Source organism: Xiphias gladius, chromosome 20 (assembly GCF_016859285.1).
Source record: "Xiphias gladius isolate SHS-SW01 ecotype Sanya breed wild chromosome 20, ASM1685928v1, whole genome shotgun sequence".
Lineage (NCBI taxonomy): Eukaryota > Metazoa > Chordata > Actinopteri > Istiophoriformes > Xiphiidae > Xiphias > Xiphias gladius.
The window spans coordinates 2,557,144-2,576,067 of record NC_053419.1 but is presented as its reverse complement, the minus strand read 5'-3'; the positions used below and the strand labels follow the sequence as shown (position 1 = coordinate 2,576,067).

The window sequence follows — 18,924 nt, the reverse complement described above, 5'->3', positions numbered from 1 at the left end:
TTTTTTTTTTTTTTTTTTTTTTAATCTTGGTTGCTTTTAAAAAAGTTTAAAAAAGACAAAATACGGAAGACATTAATTCAGCGTCCTAAGTGTCAGCTATGGCCCTGCCAGGACCCATGTTTTTTAGAATTACAATTACATTTTTTCCATTACATCAAATGGAAATATTTGTTCCAATACCCAATTTCTAGTTCTTAATGTAGTAATCCTGTTGAAAACCATGTAAAGCATTTTTCTAACTTTGTTTCGAAAAGTGCTGTATAAATAAAGTTACTTTTATTATTATTACACATATTTTCCACATGTGTTCATTCATATTTTTCCCCAAAAATGGAAACTTAGGGATCTCTACCAACATTTAAAATAAAACTTTGTGGGTTTGAAGAATGTCTTGGCTTCACTATCTAGATTTCACTATTGTTTATTTTCCATGAACCAAAGTGTTCTGGATCCAGGTACGACACGTTTGGTCTGGCATCTGGGACTCAAGATTACCAGAAAGCAACAGCTGGATTTCCTGCATGTAACTCTGCATGGATTTCACAATCACATAACTCAAGCAGCAAATGGATTTGTTAAGGTAAGCTAATAGACAGTGGCATCGATATATGATTTTGTTTTACAGAGGAATCATATTGTATTCTATACCCCAACTGCAAGGGCAAAACCACACCTGTCAAGTTATAAGTCACAGTATACGTTACTTTATCAGTCGTCATTTATGGAACAAAACTATGCTTAAATACCATAGTAATGTATTAATGTGTACACATTCACAAACCTCAAGTTAAATTTATGTTTTCTCGCAGCACTGTCATATTTGTTTTCATACTTACGATATACTATATGTGCATGCAACAACTATGTGGAATGTCACTGTGGTAACAAAATGTAACACTCTGGATCCTGTTCTGTCTGATTTAGGGTGAAGTTTTCTGTGCGACTCTGTGGCTGGTATCCACTGGAGTTTCTCTCTAAACATGTCCCCTCTTGAAGTTCAGGCCCTGGGTTGGACCATTGATCCCCAGCCTGCATCATCAGGTTATATGACGGGTTAGGAAATAAACCTCTGATTGGAGAAGATGGTAAACCTGACTGAGATGGGACTGTTGGAGTGGCTAAAATAAGGGGTGGTGGGGTACACTTTTGCAGGGGCTGGTTGTAGTAACCCTTTGGAGTCTGAGCAAAAACAAAAGGTATGTTCTCGGGACTGACATAATCATTCACTGGTCCTCCTGATTTACAATGCAGCTCAGGAATATCCATGTTAGCCACTTCACTGTGTTGACACTGATCCACACGAAGAGGATGACAACTATGTTCACCCTGGAAAACAGACAAAATGACCTCACATTTATAGAAAACATGGGCGGTACCTGCATGTACAAAAATACTGATAATGGGTGAATCAATAATGCTCCATAGTAGGAACCAGTGAAACACCATGGACTTAATTTCACCAAAGATTAAAGGGGTGATACACAAATTTAGTGTCGCATTTCCATAAAACTGGAGGTCTCATAAGAGATTCTGTATAGTAAAATAAGTCTACAGCCATGCTAGCAGCACTATAAGGTTGTACTAATGCTAACGTCAACATGCTAACATCCTCACAATGACAATACTAACATGCTGATGGTAAGCATGTACAATGTTTACCATGTTCACCATATTAGTTTAGCGTATTAGCATGCTAACATTGGCTAGTAAGTGCTAAATACAAAGTACACCTGATGTTGATGGGAATAACATTAGTTTTGCAGGTATTTGGTCATAAACCAAAGCACTGGACAAATTAACATTTTAAGGGATCACCAAAGTTACTACAATTCATCCTCTCAAATTCATGGCAATCACCCAATAGTTGTTGACACATTTCACTTCAAACCACATATATGGCAATCCATCATGGTGGTGATGAAGAAAAAGTCCAAGACCAAGCCTATGAGTGTCTGTACAAAATCTTGTGGCAATCCATCGACAGCTGTTGAGTTATTTCAGTCTGGATCAAAGTGGCAAACCGATAGACTGACATTACCATCCACACAGCCACACCGTTAGCATGAGTAAAAAAGCTTGATCAAAATCAAAGCATTAGAAGCAAAAGTATGCTAAATTTTAATCTCTAGCATGGGTCAAGATCCAAAAACACTGCATCCTACATTTCCAAGGTGCAACTTAGGATATTTGTCATTAGATGTCCCATGCCCACGACTTTCAAACTCTACACCCCAAGTTTCTAACACTGCCCTTCCGTCTAAAAATCTTAAACCTTAAGTCAGGTCTGAGATAACATTGTGATATCAAGGTTATTTTCTCAGACTTTAGATAGCTCCCTCTAGGGCCACAGCAGACATTATACAACTGCCGATACTCCTTGTGACAAGTAAACTGATTTTCGTGTAAAATTAGTGGAGTGCCTCTGTAAGACATGGTTTTGAGAACCTACCGGCGATGTCAACCACTTGTCCGTCAACAGTGGTTTTGGGATTGGAGGATACACCATCTCTTTGATGCTGTTGGAGGTAAGAATGCATGAAAATAAATCTCAGGCAAAGATATAGTAACAACATGCACTCATTCAGAGTATCATCAGAAGCAAATTGCATAGAAAATCATTGTACAGATTTGCTTACCACGCCCAGTGTTTTAAGCAAACGACAGTGATGAGGGAAAGTAGACTAAAAACAGTGACCAGGGAAATGATGACTGCCTTGATCAAGTTATCAGCTGGTGAGTTAAGACAAACAGCTCAAATGAGGAACAGGAGTTAATCAAATCAATTAAAAGGTCCTTTTTTTTTACTATAGAAAATTTTCTACACAAGGTGTAGAAACAACATACTCTGTGAATTCAAGGTGGCAGTTAAGGATGTAGTGCCACATTCTCCCACCGCAGTCCGTGCTTTTACTGTGAATTCATAGGAACCGATTTTCAGGTGACTTGCTCTCAGGGTGATGGCCTCCGGATTGTCTAAACCAAGAGAAAGAGACTTTTGTTACTACAAAAAAATAAATCTTGAGGAACCTTTAAGGTCAACATGTACAACTGGAGAGTACTTTTCAATTAGTTCATTCAGAAAATCTGAATGGTATGTATAGAAATAAAATCAGGATGTTGATATTAATAAAGGTTTGCAAAGGTGTATGCAAAGGTGAATGTGCTAACTCAGTGAGAATGTGTAATAGGTCTTGTATGCAACCCTGGCTCTCTGATTGCAGATGCTATCGCTCCAAGTAGTTGTATATTGTCAGAAGTGGGGTATGTGGGGTATTACTGCAGAAATCTAGGGTTCAGTTCCTGGTTGTGGTTGATATACCTGCCCTGTGCTGGCAGTTTCTCATCATTTGCTTGGATGTTTTCCACTGCTCTAAAACATTTTGTTTTAGAAACAGTCAGAGCGTGATTGGCAGGTAGAGAGCACATGACTAACCTGCATTTGGTTACCTGGATAATGTTATTTTTTCAGCTCAATTTTGCACTCTGATTAAAACAGAAATTCTAACATCCTAACAAACCAAACTATTCCAAGTATTGTGTTTGTTTGATTAGCTCAGAACTTTATTACAAAATGATTCAATAAAGGAAGAAAAGCAAAGAGAAATGCATTATTTTTGGTGCTGTACATACTGCTGCTGTTGAATTCTAATCTTATTACAATTGCATGGAGAGAGTGGAATGTGAAAAATACTAATACCTGTAATACAATACAAATGGAACCGCAATAAATACCAGTTACCTTTCTTGTTAGTGTTGAGCTGCTTTTTGTACTACTTTAGCTTTTTGTTTGTTGGCTCAGTTATATGGTTGTTTTTGGTAATGTACTTTGTGTATGGCGTGTACAGGAGGGGTTTGCCATGTCCTCAGATAGTTTCTCTACCATTGGACCCCACCTGCACTCAACCCTCACATGTGGCTCCACACAGCTGTATACGTCCCACAGGGGCCACACCCCAGGCAAGGGCTTTGGCTGGCCAGCTAAACTGATGGATGAAATCCTTCAATTATGCAGGACTTGTTTGTCCTAACGTGAGGCTGTTCTGGTTAAATGAGCTTGCTGATTCAACAGGCAGGACAGAGAAAACTGTTGAGTGTATAGGGCATGTCGGAGCATGACAGAAGCCCTGGCCACCAAAGCAGCCAAGGAAGTTGCTAGTTGCTAATGTCTCTTCATGCCACTGACTTTTGTGGCCGAGAGGGTTGTTCTAGTGAAACAGCTTCCCCACCTTAAAACAACTCATGCACAGGTTTTGTGCAACACTTTGTTCACATGCTTGCGGCGAAACAAGTCCTGTGGTGATGGGAGAGTACTGGGTGCTTGAAATGTACAAACTCTTTCTCGATAGAAAGGATACGTCAAGGCCCCACAGAAGAACAGCCGTCATAGCCAAGGAACAGGCAGAGGGAGGATACACCTTTCTCTGGGAAGGCAGGCCTGACAGCGATTTGCCAAAGCATCGCGTCTGTTTGGACTGACGATCAGCCTGAGCAAGACTGAGATTTTGTTCCAGCCAACTCCTGGTTCAGCAGTTTATCCTCCCAGTATCTCCATCGATGGCACAGTACTCAACACAGTTTACCATTTCATGTACCTGGGAAGCATCATCTCTGCTGATGGATCCCTTGACGAGCAAATATCAACCTGTATCAGCAAGGTCAGCCAGTCCATGGCTCACTTGCGCTCATGCGTGCTCGACCACAGAAATGTCTAGCGGACCACCGAGATCAAAGTTGTTGGGATCTCCAGTCTTCTGTATTGCTGGGAGACCTGGATCCTGTACAGGAAGCACATCACGCAACTTGAGCATTTCCACATGCGCTCCCTGTGCTCTCTGCTAAGCATCAAATATGGACAGAGTGACAGATCTGGAGGTCTTGGACAGCTGACATCATCAGTGACGATGATCAACCAAGAACGATTGTAGTGTTGTAGTGGACTGTATTATATGAAAATTTGTTTCTGGTGTTTAGTCACAACAAACTACAGTTATTAAATTATAATATAATCTGATTTGACACAGCGTAACTAACAACTGTAACATTACACAATTATATGAACATATAATTATAATTATTATCATTATAGATAATTAACAAGAAATTAAAGTAACAGAAAGCCAAAGATAAGTGCCTGAGCCTTTTTTTTTTTGTGTTTTTTTTTTTTTTTACCAGTGTCGCTATTACGTAGTTTCTCCATGGAGAGAGCAATGCAACTCCTCTGTTGGCAACACATTATTGTGCTGTGAATTCGCAGAACGCATCAGCTGCAGACCAGAATGGAGTTGGCATTCGTTGAACTTTGTCTTCATGGTAACATGCTTTCACGTGGAATACATTACTTGAATGATAATAAACCATGCCCCTTTATTTCTCATAAGGTATAACTTAAATAAGCCTGACAGCAGTTGTGTCAGCCATGCCTGATTTGCTGCAGTAAACCACCACAGCAAAGTAGCTGAGGGTGTAGGCTATAGCACGTTTAAAAATATGATTTTACATTTATTTGTGAAACGTATGTTGTCAGTCAGACAGTTCTAGTGTGTAAATGAACAGTGGCCCTATCATTTTCTCCCTCATCAGCATAGCACTGACAGGTGCTATAAAACACATCCCTGAAGTTTATTTTGTCGCTGAATTAGTTACCCACAACACTAGCTAATACTATGGCTGTCTATAGAAGACAGCTACAGAGCTGTTAACGTACAGCGCTATACTCGTTCTTCCTGCGTGACATAATGGTAACTATATCCACGACTCATACGTCAGTACAGTTATAGTTGGAGTGTTGGAAACGTTCCCGATTTTCACCGAAGATATTAAACGGGTAGTTTGTGTGAAAAAGTTTAAAGCTGAGACACAGTGCCTTTTCAGAATTAACGCTAATCCCCTTTGCTAAAATCTGATAGTCAGATTTTAAAATAGTAGCTAGAACAGGTAATATTAGAGGGATTATAAAACCAGCGGAAATTCACTAGAAATACGTAAATGTGAGCAAATTGAGAAAAATGAATGACTGAAAGCTGATTCAGACACTACCCATGCCCCCCCCCCAAATACCTAAATGTGAGGGGTCTTTATCAAAAGTGTCTGTTATGTGCATCTTTTAAAAAATGAATATTTGCTGATATATCATTATCAGATTTTCAAATATTGAAATCGGCATCAGCCCCAAAAATCCCGTGTCGATCGGGCTCTAATTCTGTCATAGCATCATTTGTAGCCTACTATCTTAAAATAAGTGTGTGTCACAATACCTGTGCTCACATTGCAGACTATCTTGTTGTCGTTGTCTTTGTCTGTGCAATACAGAATGTAGCCCTGGATGAAAGCTGTCTGTTCTGTTAGAGATACTGGATTCCAGGATACCTCAACATCTGAATCCTGCTGTTTCCATTTCAGTGGTACAAAGAGGCCGTCTTTTATTCCTGGCAAAGCATATCATGTGTAAAACACTGTAGAACAAAGTGCTATTTTGTGGCACTGCCACATTTATTGAGCAAACAGTATGCAACAGGAAAGTCCAACAATTGTCTTACTTTCCTCACTGACATAGCCCTCTCCTCTTTCTAGCAGCACTGGAGCTCCCTGGGTGCAGGCATATAAGGACAATGAATATCTCAGTCCATCTTTTAGGTTTTCTGGGGTGGAGAAATAACAAAAGAAATGTGTTGTAACACAAGGAAATGAACCAATCACATAGGTGCAACTGTTTTGCGGGCAAAGTATAAGACATACTTGAAAATATATTGGCGTTATGTTCATGGGGAGGCACTTTCAGCCACTCCAAACTGCAATGACCGGAGGTAGGACACCAGTCCACTATGTAGCCACAGCTAGCTGCAGGACTGGCAGACCAGGACAGGCTGAAGCTTCCATTTTTGCGATTGATCTGCAAATTGTTCACTCCAGTTTTGTCTGAAAATGTCAGTTAGATTTGACAAAACAAATAGCTGCAGGTCATGTGGCGGATCTTTGTCAATGAGAAGATAATATCTTAAAAGCATTCCATAATTACATAAATGTCTTTGATACAAACTTTCTTGTATATCACTCTAAAGAATAAAAAGACCAGAACATTGCTAATCACAGCTTCAGTGATTAGCTTTTTTTGTTTTTCAAGTCTGTCTTTTAACAATAATCAGGTACCCATATGTACACTTAAACAGGCTTTTCTTGCTGTCATCATCCATTCAGTTCAAAGCCATTGTGGGGAGCGACTGTTTATCCTTATCCCTTTTTAATGTGCCTCGAATGCAAGTGATGGGGAACAAAAATCCACGGTCCTCGTTCTGTAAAAATAAATTTATCTGATGTTAATGTAAGGTTTAAGCAGTCTGAGTGAATCAAATCAAGTGGGCATCTTCCAAAGTTATAATCTTTTTAGAACAAGATTCCATCTTTTGTTACTCTCTCTCCACTGCAGCTCATCAAGGAGACACTGTCGGGGAAACAAAAAAAGACTGTCACTTTGGAAGATACCCACTTGATTTGTCTAACTCAGTCTGCTGAAGATTCATATTCGCTTTGGTTTTCGTTTTTACACGGACAAAGAATTGCAGATTTTGTCCCCCATCACTTTTCATGGCTATTATGAACAGAGATAATGATGACAGCAAGAAAAACCTGTTTCAGTGTACATATGGGTGAAATACTATTATTTTAAATCAGATTTGAAAAATTGTGAATCTATCCTTTAAGGTCAAAATTCTTCTTTAACTGTAACTTGTACAGCTCTGTTAGCTTCATACTTGGATTGAAGGGGGGGGTGGTGATGGTTGATGGGGATGAGCTTCCGTTTATATTCCTAGCTGTAACTGCGACGATATAGTCTTCAGTGGTGTCCAGACTGAGTGCAAGATGGTGCTTGCTGTTAGCCACTGTCGCTTTGGTCTTTGCCCAGGTAACTTCATAATCTAGGATGTGTCCATGACTCTGGTTAGCAAGTGGCATCTGCCGAGAGGTACACCAGGACTTTAGTTCACCTGGCACAGAGCACCATGCCATAGTCAACACCGTTTTCTAATAAAACACCCTCCATAAATAGTTTGTAGTTGTAACTAATGACTTTATTCATGGTTAATCATTTAATTTACTGATGCTGTATAGATTAGTTGTAAGTCATTAATTTGAACAACGTTTAGGTTGCTGTGCTGTGAAAAATCCATCAGGCTAGTGAGTCAGTAATAAAGGTTAGAGAAAGTCTTATCGGTCTTCATCAAGCCTGCAGTTATAAATGTTAAGTCTTCGATAGGATTCGCAGGTTTCTTGCTTTGTAATGAGCCAACAGCAAAAACACCAACTCAGCTACCACTGAGGTCCCTGAGGCCTGGACCTCAGTAACTTTTACAGTTTTACTACTCTTCTTCATTTATAAACAAGCACGATTTTTGGTAGTGATGGAGGAGGAGATAACAGCAACACTAGTGAATAATATCAGACATTTAGCTAATGCCGTTTCTCCTTATAGCTACTTTATGAGCAGCTAAAAAGACAAAGAAAGTGTTGTGCTGGAGGAAGGTAAACACCAGCCAGAGAGATTTTGCCAACCCAAAATGTGTTCTTATTAATGGCTTTTAGCTGATCTATTAAGCACTAGTCAGTGGTTTTCTAATCATTTATAAAGCAATTAATTACAACTTGTAAAGGCTCAAGGATGCCTTGTTAATAATCTGACTTACTTTCCAAATGATTATAATCTGATTATCCTTCACCTGCATCCAAACATCAAGAGCATCTGGAACTGTGGGGCAAATAGATAATCAGTGACCAGAAAACATGAACATTACCTAATTAAATTGCCAAAATCAGTTAAAATTTGGGGTGACATTTTATAATACTGCCTTCGATTTACAGTGTAACTTTGTTGCATGAATCAGGTACCAATAAAATACTTACCCATTCCAACTGCTACTTAAATGTATGTACAGTGGAAGAAAAACAAGGCCGTGGGGAACAATGAAGTAGCAACTGGACATTTTAGAGGAAAGGAGTAAAAAATTAGACTGTAAGTATTTCTGTAAATACTGGGAACCTACAGGGTACAGAGCTGAATTTGGGGAAAATGTTGTTAACAACCCGATTCTTATTGCGTAATCAGAGCTTAACAAGCAGAGAACAGCCACAAATTATATTACAGCGAACATACCTAATTCTTAGTGCGTAATGTGAAATGCGTGTTGCAGTTTCACTCATTAACAAACAAGCAAATAACGGTATGTAGTAGAAATTGCAATATAAAAGAGCAGAGCTGACTTACACACATAAGGACAAGCTGAGAAACGGGATGCTATGTTTGAAAGTTGGCTCCTAGAGGGCATGTTCGTCCACAACTGCAGCAGCTCTTAACAGGTATGCTGGAGTGGGGGATCAAACATACCTTTCTCAAGTGTACAGCTATGTAAGGCCTCTATTGTCATTTGAGGAGGAAAAACTGTCACAAAATACAGTCATCTAATACTACAACATATAGATGTAGGTGGATCAGGCATAGCTAATCTTAAATGTTTAATGAGGAGCCTAGAATTTATTATTATAATTCTTTTGATTTTGTTAGTCAGTTCTGTACCCTGTAGGTACCCAGTACTTACAAAAAATACTTAGGACACACATTTTGTTCTCCTTTCGTCTAAACTGCCCAGTTGTTACTCCGTTGTTCCCCATAGTCTTGTTTTCGTCCACTTCACCTACATCTAAGGATCAACTGGAACCGGTTAGTATTTTATTATATAACAAACAAAATTTACAGTGTAAATTGCAGCCTGTTTCATTAAGTGTTACCGGAGTTTGTTGTTTGCATTTTTTACTTACATTACTTAATCATTTACTTACCATCACCCTTTGTGTTGAAGTTGAATCCTATGCTCCAGTCACTCCATTTCCAGAAATTTTGTGTTGTTCCACATCGTACTGTCACATTATACGTCCAATTTGGTATCAAATCAGTCAGAACTGCAAAACTAAGGCCAAGTCCAATGTTTTCACTCTGGGAACACGGTATGGACAAGATGATGTCAGAGAAGGATTATACTTTAAAAACCTTGCTTATGTCTCAGCCTCCTTTCTTTGTCATCTTACCATTGTATTTGTTCCTCCATGGCTAACGTTTACTTGGCATGTTAAATTGAGATTAGTGTACCGTTGCACTTTCCAGCTCCACTCGAGGGTAACATTTCTGGCATTCACAGTTGAAGCTTTCACTCCCTCTGGAGCGAGCATGTGCACTGAAATGGAAGACACGGGATAATCAGCTGAATTAATCATTAAAAAGAGATGTAACAGGGCTCTACAGTGCAGCATTTCACTTGCATATGCCAGTAAATATTATGTGTGTGTAGACTGTGTGAATGTGAAAAATTATTTTGGTAGTTCTGACACTCTTATTAGAAAGACCCAGTATACACAACATTTCGGTAACAGCTCCTCATTTTTAGCAGGTGCTTATCATTGCTTTCACCAGGTAAAGTGAAAATGGTAGGTCAGGTTAATTCCATAAAAAACTTGATGCTGGATTCAGATTGGATGAAAAGCTTTAAACCACAACCCTATTTTCTAAAGCCTAAAATGCATTATTAGACTTTATGCTGTTTCGAATGAGATGCATCTGTGAAGCACAATGCATCCCGGTCCTTTGTTAAGTCCCAAGTCGGCTTGTGTTTCCAAATTCTTTAATAATCTACTATTTAAGTTAGTTCACCCCTGTGTCTTATGCATATTGTAAGTTTAATGTTTAAAAAAGAGATGCATTAATGTTCTTTCTTTTAAAAAAATAACTGTGTCCCTAAATTTTCATCAGTGCCTCTAAATGTTTTCATTCACCACTGCCCTTGAAAATAAATGTAAGCTTTAAGACCTATATATGCAAAAATGCATTTTACCACACAAAAACACAAATTTTCATGAAGCTGTACCTCTTTTAGTCAGGTCGGCCCTGTCTGAAAGCTCCACTTTCCCAAGCTTATTTTTCACTGTTAACGTCCAGTTTCTCTCACCAGCATCCTCTTGCACTTTTTTTAAGCATCTCCCCCGAGACCCATCTTCACATGGACTGGAGGGGCAAATGCCAAGAGAATGTAACTTTTAGTTTACTACATATAAAAATGGTTAATTCTTTCCCACAGCATAAACTACCAGGACTCAAGCATGGAAGGAAAAAAAGGTTAAAAAAAAAAAATACCTTGAATACTTGAATACTTGATTTAAAATTTAAATGCCACTAAATTTATTCCATTGAAGTATTTTATTTTGAAAACCATTTATCTGAATTTATGGTGATTTGATTTCCCCTCTTTAACATTTCCACATGGTAATTTAACATTGAAGAATTTACAGTTATTATTATTTTTTTTCTGGTTCACAAATTCAGTTAGAAAATTCAAGTGCCCAAGGTTTTCAGTCATTCATCTGAACTTCTCTCTCTTGGATCATTGAATCTGAGCAATCTGAACAGAGTTGTTACCTATGCTAGGAGCATGTTTCTAGGGACGGCAGTGTCGATCTGTCGCCTAGTTGGTTTGGTCCAGACTGAAATATCTCAGGTCAACACTTTCATTTGTCCAGTACTTTGGTTTATGACCAAATACCTGCAAAACTAATCACATTCCCATCAGCCTCAGCTGTGCTGTGTGATTATTGCTAATTAGCAATGTTAGCATGCTAGAAAACTAAACTAAAATGGTGACTATTGTAAATATTATACCTGCTAAACATCAGCATGTTAGCAGTGTCACTGTGAACATATTAGCGTGTTGTTGTTAACCTTTTGCTCAAACCGCGTGCCTAATTACAGCCTCACTTAGCTGATGGCATGGCTGTAAACTCTTCCGTAGTGGACATATTTCAATGTTTTATCTGAATGATTTGCGAACCCTGGCATCATGCTGAACTTGACAAATTGTACAATTTCAAAAATCAAGTTTTTAAATTACACAACTCTGAAAAACATCGAAATTTCAGGGGAATTCAAACCACATAAATTCAGATAAATTAGTTTTTGAGTAAAATACTTAAATGCTTTAAATTCAGTGATATTTAAATTTCAAGATTAAAGGAGAACTCAGGTGATTTTACACATCAGATTGTGTTTCCAGGTGTTGGGGAGCACTACTGTATGTGAAAATAGTTGTAGTTAAAGCCTGTAGTGGTTTCAGAGGGATGGAGTCACTATGGTTTGGGTCTGAAGAGTATAGGTCTGAAAAGCAAAGAAATCTGATGGTGTGGTGTTAGAAAGAGGTGATCTTACCAGACCTCTGTAGCCCACTCCTCATCTCTGCTGCAGGCTACAGGCTCCAGGACACATTAGCTGCTGCTAGGACAACACACCTGAATCTCTGACTGAACTGTCCATCATGAAACCAACAATGTTATAGGCATGCAGTGCTACATTGGAGGAGCACTCTTTCAAGTATTCAGTATTGACTAAATTTCACAATTATGTATTCAGTTGCTTTTAAGATTCAAATCCTTATGGCCAATTTTTGCTTCCATACTCCAACCTATGGCTACATCAGATACAGTTTTACTACAGTGTACCTTCCAAGAAGTTGATACTCTGTTTTTTTTGAGAGCAGGTGTGGGCTTCTTTCTACTGTCCAGTGACATTCGACTGATTCCAGATCACTGGTTTCACACTGAAGATCCTTATCACCAGGTAGATCTGAGTCATGGCGATTATCAAAAAAAAGCAAAAAAAAAAAAAGCCAGCATTTATTAACAAGACATATTCCAAACTCCAAAAATCACAAAACTTAGCACAAAACCAGGTCATACTCACAGCCAATAAAAGCACAAGCCCCATTCTCAGTTGTTTTGACATGCTGGATACTCGCTTTACATTTTACATCAGTACAACTGTCACGTGATGGCTGGTTCAGGCGGACAGTCAAGGCATACGTCCGATTGTTGATCTTGGTAGTGTTCATGATAGTGCTATTATACCCAGGCAGATACATTTTGTCAAAGATTTCCCCAGCCGGCAGAACACAGCAGAAGGTGACTGTGCTGCCAACCTTCAACACTCTGTCCCGTGGATAAACCTCTGGCCTTGACAAGTTTTCTTTTCCTGTAAAGGCATAATAATAGGACATAGTAAGCATCTGAAAGAATACCATGACTGTCAAATATGTAAGAAGGATATCTTGAATATTTCTGATGATCAAAATATGAAGTTGGGCAAGCAGAATGTTAACCTGGAAGAGTCTGCTCTTGTTTCCATGGGCTTGTACGGTTTTCGTATCGGGAACTGAGCCTGACTGTGTGGGAAGCACACTCCAAGGCCAAGTGGGACGTCCAGTTCCAGGAGTGAGGAGATCCTATCTGCTCATGCGTCACAGCAACTTCATCCTAAAACATTTTCATAAACCAATTAAAGGTATCTTTGTTTGCCTGTTCTAGTAATGAAGGTTAGTGTTATGGAGGTCAGCAACTTTGGTGTAATACAAATCAACTCGTACATAGTGTACTTGCTTGTCTGCTATGAGAACCACCAGCTCGTAGATCAGCACATCATGCACTGCAGAGCATGAAGGGTCGTCTTCCCATGCTAACAGGATTGTCTGAACAGATTTGTTAAGTGTCAGATTCGGAGGTCCACAATGAAAAACACCTGAGGAATGAGCATAGCACATATTAAAGGACGTTCCTTATCCTGACCAGCAAAGAGACAGACAGTAGTGAGGACATCCTCACCTGCACCGACAGGGTTGAAGCAGCTACAGGACACCATGACAGCACTCCTGATGGCTTTACTGGGGTATTACGTAGCCTCATCTCATGATTCACAAGCGGAAGCTCATAGCTGACGTAAGTTAATATAAGTTTACTGCCAAAAATATGTTTTTTAAAAAAGGTTCAAACTTTTTCAACAAATATTCTATTATAATTATTAATCCTCTTTTTCTCTTGGTGAACTATTTACATGAGATGTTTGTACCCTTTCCAGCAACACTTTATTTTGATCCCCCTTATTTAGCATCTATAAACAGTACATAAACAGTTAATATATGGCTTATGACAGACTATAATGTATTTATAAGCAGATATGAAGACATTTTAATTTTTTATTAGTGTATTTGTCAACTTCAAAAACTTTTGTGAAGCATATATAACTGGTGTTTACAAAGTAATATAGCATGGTTGTAATAATGTTAATATATGGCTTATGACAGACTATAATGTATTTATTAGCAGATATGAAGACATTTTAATTTTTTATTAGTGTATTTGTCAACATCAAAAACTTTTGTGAAGCATATATAACTGGTGTTTACAAAGTAATATAGCATGGTTGTAATAATGTTAATATATGGCTTATGACAGACTATAATGTATTTATTAGCAGATATGAAGACATTTTAATTTTTTATTAGTGTATTTGTCAACATCAAAAACTTTTGTGAAGCATATATAACTGGTGTTTACAAAGTAATATAGCATGGTTGTAATAATGTCAGATGTTTTCATATTTTACATGAGTATGAAATATATTTGTCAAATATAACAATCATATTAATTATATTTGTTTATTGCATGTATTAATGAAGTATTTATTTACAAATACATAATTTTCACTCTGAGCAAACTCCATTCATGATGGAGGCCAGGAGATGTGGCTGAAAGCTCTGGAAATCTAGTAAGAAATCCTTGAACCTGAATCAAAAAAGTTTTGTCACCAGTGTTTGTTAATCAATTCCAGTGTTTATATATTATATTATTTAAGTGCTAAAGAGGGGAATCAAAGTCACGTGTTACTGATATGGTCTTACGAGGTTCATTAACTTTGTTCCTTTTAGTCATTTCCATTTTAGTTCATTGTTGTTTTGAATATTTATATATTTAATTTACTTTTACTTTTAATTTAATTTACATTATTTCATTTATTTGTTTTATTTTATTTTTAGGGGGAAATAAAAAATAAAAAACAAGAAGTAAAAACTGTTCCCTCTTAAGGGCTAGATGGAAAGCCAGAGGATCACCCTGCAAAAAACATTTGTTGCTTAACTTTTGTGTGTGAGTGTACAATGCACATTTGATGAGACAGGGGCATGGAGGGCAGGAGGAGTTCAAATTTTGCCCTGGACCACTTAGGTCTTAGGCCAGGCCCATGGGTGCCCTACATCCGTATAAAACCCGTCTGTATGGAATATAGTGTCTCCAATAGGAACTATGTGAGCCCGCAGAGTCCGTTACTGATCCAAAGTCAGTGGATCCAACTCCAAAAAGTGACCTTACTACTTGAAATCAGTCAAATAGCACAAAGTAAATTCTGCCTTTTGGTTAATTGTCCCTTTATGCTCTCAGGGTTTACAGATGTTTAGTAGCATTGTGTTCAGAATCAACCCTCTGTGTTTTTAATCTGTAACAGAAATCAGAAGTTTGTGGCCGCCAAGAAACTGATCTCAGAGGACACTAGTATTCAGGTCAACTTGAAGTTGTAGAACCAGTACACAACAAGGGAAATTTGAGAGCACTGTTAAATTTTGAGGTGATACCTGATGAGAAAGTACTGATGACGCACTTAGGAAATGATGGGAGGTAGCAGCTGTCTGTCTGCATTATTTATGTGGATAAAAGGCAAGATAATGACCAATGAGTAATCAGGAGACTTTCTGTTTTTTGTAGATACTTAAGCAGGAGAGGACATAGCTAATTCTGTTGATGAGCAGATTCAAAAACAGACATGAATGTGTGATTTTTAGATATGATAGCGGAACTAGCATGGATCTATGGATGGCATTGTAAGTCTGCTGGTGTGTCTGTTGGTCAGTCAACCACTGAAATTCTGAGCATTCATGTTCACCTCAGGATGAACTGTAATAACTTTGGTGATCCTCTGACTTTCCATCTAGCACTATCAGCAGGTCAAAAGTCTTACTTTGTCCAGTACTTTGGTTTTTGACCAAACACCCTCAACACTAATGAGTTTCCAGACAGCCTCAGCTGTACTTTGTGTTTGTCGCTGATTAGCAAGTTAGCATGCCAACAGACTGAACTAAAATGGCAAATGTGGTAAACATACCTGTTAACGTCCGCATGCTGACGTTAACATTTAGCTCAAATTACTGCTGTGTCTCCCAGAGCTGTGAGCATGTGAGCTGTGAGCTAGAGTTGTTGCATGGTCAGGAGTCTCTGCTATGACTGGCAGAGACATAACTTAAAGACAAGCATGAGCATCTAGTCTTTGTACACTGAAAGGGTCGCAGCTGAAATGTAGGAGGTTTTTTGTTTTGTTTTTTGTGTTTTTCCTTTTAGCCTTTTTCATGACTCAGCCCCCTGATCTGCATTCTGAGAATGATCAATATGATCAATAATCTGCCCTATATTCAAGAAATCTCGAATACCTATTTCACATTGATACTCAAAACATCTGTTATCACTTGGAATCTAATGGACCTTAAATGATCTTGAAGACATTTTGTTCACCTCTCTTGGACCCCCAGGAATCAATTTCTGGTTCTGGTTCCAAGGTAGTGTATGACTGCACCTCCACCATTTTACCCAACACTACATATTGATCCAAATTTAGCTGTTTTAAAACATACTGTGTCTATCCATATTACCAGGAGTACATTAGCACCAGTTATAACGAAACAGAAAGGCACTGTTAACACAAAAAAACAAAAGCTACGTTTAAAAATTCTAAATTATTATTATAGGAAATAGGCTGCATATGCACTTATACACTTACAATCTACAGTAAATATGAACAGGTTTAAAGACCACTTGTCTACTTTTAAGTATAGTGTAATTTACATGGTGGATTCACTTGGAAATAGGGCAATTTTCTTATGCTATTAATACAGCATAGTATCAGCTATATGTAAAGAATACCAGATATTCTTTGCATATTTGTATCTGCAAGCCTGTAGAAGTTAGTGGATGACATACTCACCATTTTCTTGTCCGTTTCCATCTTGTGTGCTCTTACAGAACAGTGTGACCAGTAATAACCATTGGATCATGATAATCCTCCTTCGATTACGGTTTGTGGTCAATTGTTGTTATTCCTTGATGGGAAATATATCAGGAAGTCTTCGTGGATTCAGTGCATTCATCATAGAAAAGACTTCAAACGCATCTGCTAATCAGGCTTTGGAAAAAAATATCAATTTATTCAGTGTCACTAAAATAATATATATGTCATTAAAGAGCATATTCCTTAGGCATTTTTATCATTAATAATCAAAATACTTACATAAGGAATCCCGACTAGTTGTTCCAGATCTTACATGAGGACAAAAAGTCAGAGAGTCAAGTTACTCCCTGAAACTCCCTTCCAGAGTGGCTAGTGATACAAGCTCTGAAAAAAAAATCCTTCGCTGCTTGAGCTCATAATGATTGTGAAATCAATTTGGTCAATGCAGGAAATGGAGTGTCTGCCTTCTGGTAATCATGAGTCACAGTGGCCAGATACAACATGCCTAATGCAGACTCAGGATATTTTGATTCTTTGAAATGACTTTACAAGAACTAGTTTCAGTATCTCAGTGTAGTGGGTCCTCCTGAAGGCAGCAAGAAAACGCCGCTTTATTTATTACAGTTATATTAAATGGATCACAGTACAGAATATACTGTTGTGAGAAATCAGGAATCTGTACAACTTCTTGAAAATGTTCTCTTAAGGAAAAGACTTATCAGTCTTTCGTCAAGTCCTTTTCAATGCGGTCAAAAAAATCCTCTGATCCAGGCAGTACTTTGCATAAGCCAAACACATGCCCACATACTGTACAAATATACAACGCTGGGAACCGAAAGCAAAAATTGTTTGGAAGAGACTTAGTACACACAGTATATACCAAAGTCAGAACTTTTTCTGTCAGATGTGATATTTCTATCAGCTCAATTAAATGTTCCTCAAAGGTTTTTTCAGTGCGCATTTTCCCACGGGAGAGTAAAAACAGAAGAGGAAGCAGAGGCCACTTAGTTACAAAAGTTCAACAGGAAGACTACATGTCAAGGAATAGTTATCCGTGCCAAGTGCTGATTTGGATTTGATTAGTAGTGGCACAACATTTCAAAATTCATTTACCGTAAAGAGCTCTACCAAATTTTATTCAAATATACCAGATTTTTGTGCATGGTAGTCGAACTTCATCACATCTCTCTTAGGTTCAACTACTGTCTTTTTCAATCTATTTCTCAGTTCATAAGAGTCATTAAATCAGAAAAGGAAGCATAATGCATAGTAACAACACTCATATCTGTGGAGGCCCAGAGTTGTTGATATTAAATATATAAGTACATAAGACATTTTGAAATAATCAATAATATGAATGAAAACAAACACAACAAATAATAAAACATGAAAATGTAAAAATAATTCAACGTAAATTAAACTTTTGCAATTTAAATACCACACATTCGATTTCATCCATTTCATTGGAATTACTGAGGCACATGGGCCTGCTGTTTTAGTTTTAAAGTGGTTTCTCCACTATTCCCTCGAATTTTGAGAGGATGTGTGTTGTGTGATGACTGTTAAGGAATGGGCTGGGACTTCACACAGACTTGAGTTCAGGGTGAGTCATTCTGAAGCTGGCAGAAAGAGAAAGGGTGAATTAAGTGTCAGATCTTGGAGCCAAGGCCTTTTTTGGCCACATGGACAGGACGTTCTCTTTCTTATCATATAAAAAGAAGGCAGTCCATCACCATGTGTAAATATGTACATGAGAGTTCTGAGAGAGTAGAGTGGATACTTTACATGGTAACTAAGCTGTTTAACTACACTGGTGTCACGTTGTTGACTTTGTATTACAAGCTGCTGAAACATTTTTTCAGCTGCTGGGAAATCTGTAACATTTAGAATTATGAATTAAGGAAAAATAATTTAAAATGATAATGTATAAATTTTCATTTATAATCACAGACAAAACTTAAATCCTCAGAGGATAGTATGTTAGGCCCTGAAAATATTTTCTCAATGTAATTCTT

The 18,924-nt window shown here is 38.0% G+C and overlaps 1 protein-coding gene across 2 annotated transcripts; it reads right to left on the bottom strand.

Annotated features, from left to right (window-relative positions):
- LOC120806234 (leukemia inhibitory factor receptor-like) lies at positions 1-18,846 on the bottom strand. 2 transcript variants are annotated; one of them, XM_040157161.1, is made up of 18 exons: positions 17,189-18,846; positions 16,886-17,083; positions 13,449-13,600; positions 13,185-13,338; positions 12,770-13,057; positions 12,529-12,652; positions 10,908-11,044; positions 10,075-10,220; positions 9,829-9,982; positions 8,679-8,740; positions 7,749-7,950; positions 6,736-6,915; positions 6,537-6,638; positions 6,255-6,425; positions 2,845-2,973; positions 2,637-2,730; positions 2,450-2,516; positions 1-1,326 (listed from the first exon to the last, which is right to left on the bottom strand). In XM_040157161.1, the coding sequence occupies exons 2-18, from the start codon at positions 16,953-16,955 to the stop codon at positions 874-876; spliced, it is 2,685 nt and encodes an 894-aa protein (XP_040013095.1). In that variant the 5' UTR covers positions 16,956-17,083; positions 17,189-18,846; the 3' UTR covers positions 1-873. The 2 variants fall into 2 exon arrangements, with proteins under 2 accessions (XP_040013095.1, XP_040013096.1); XM_040157162.1 differs by having other exon boundaries at positions 16,886-17,000.
- Positions 18,847-18,924: the final 78 nt, after the last annotated feature.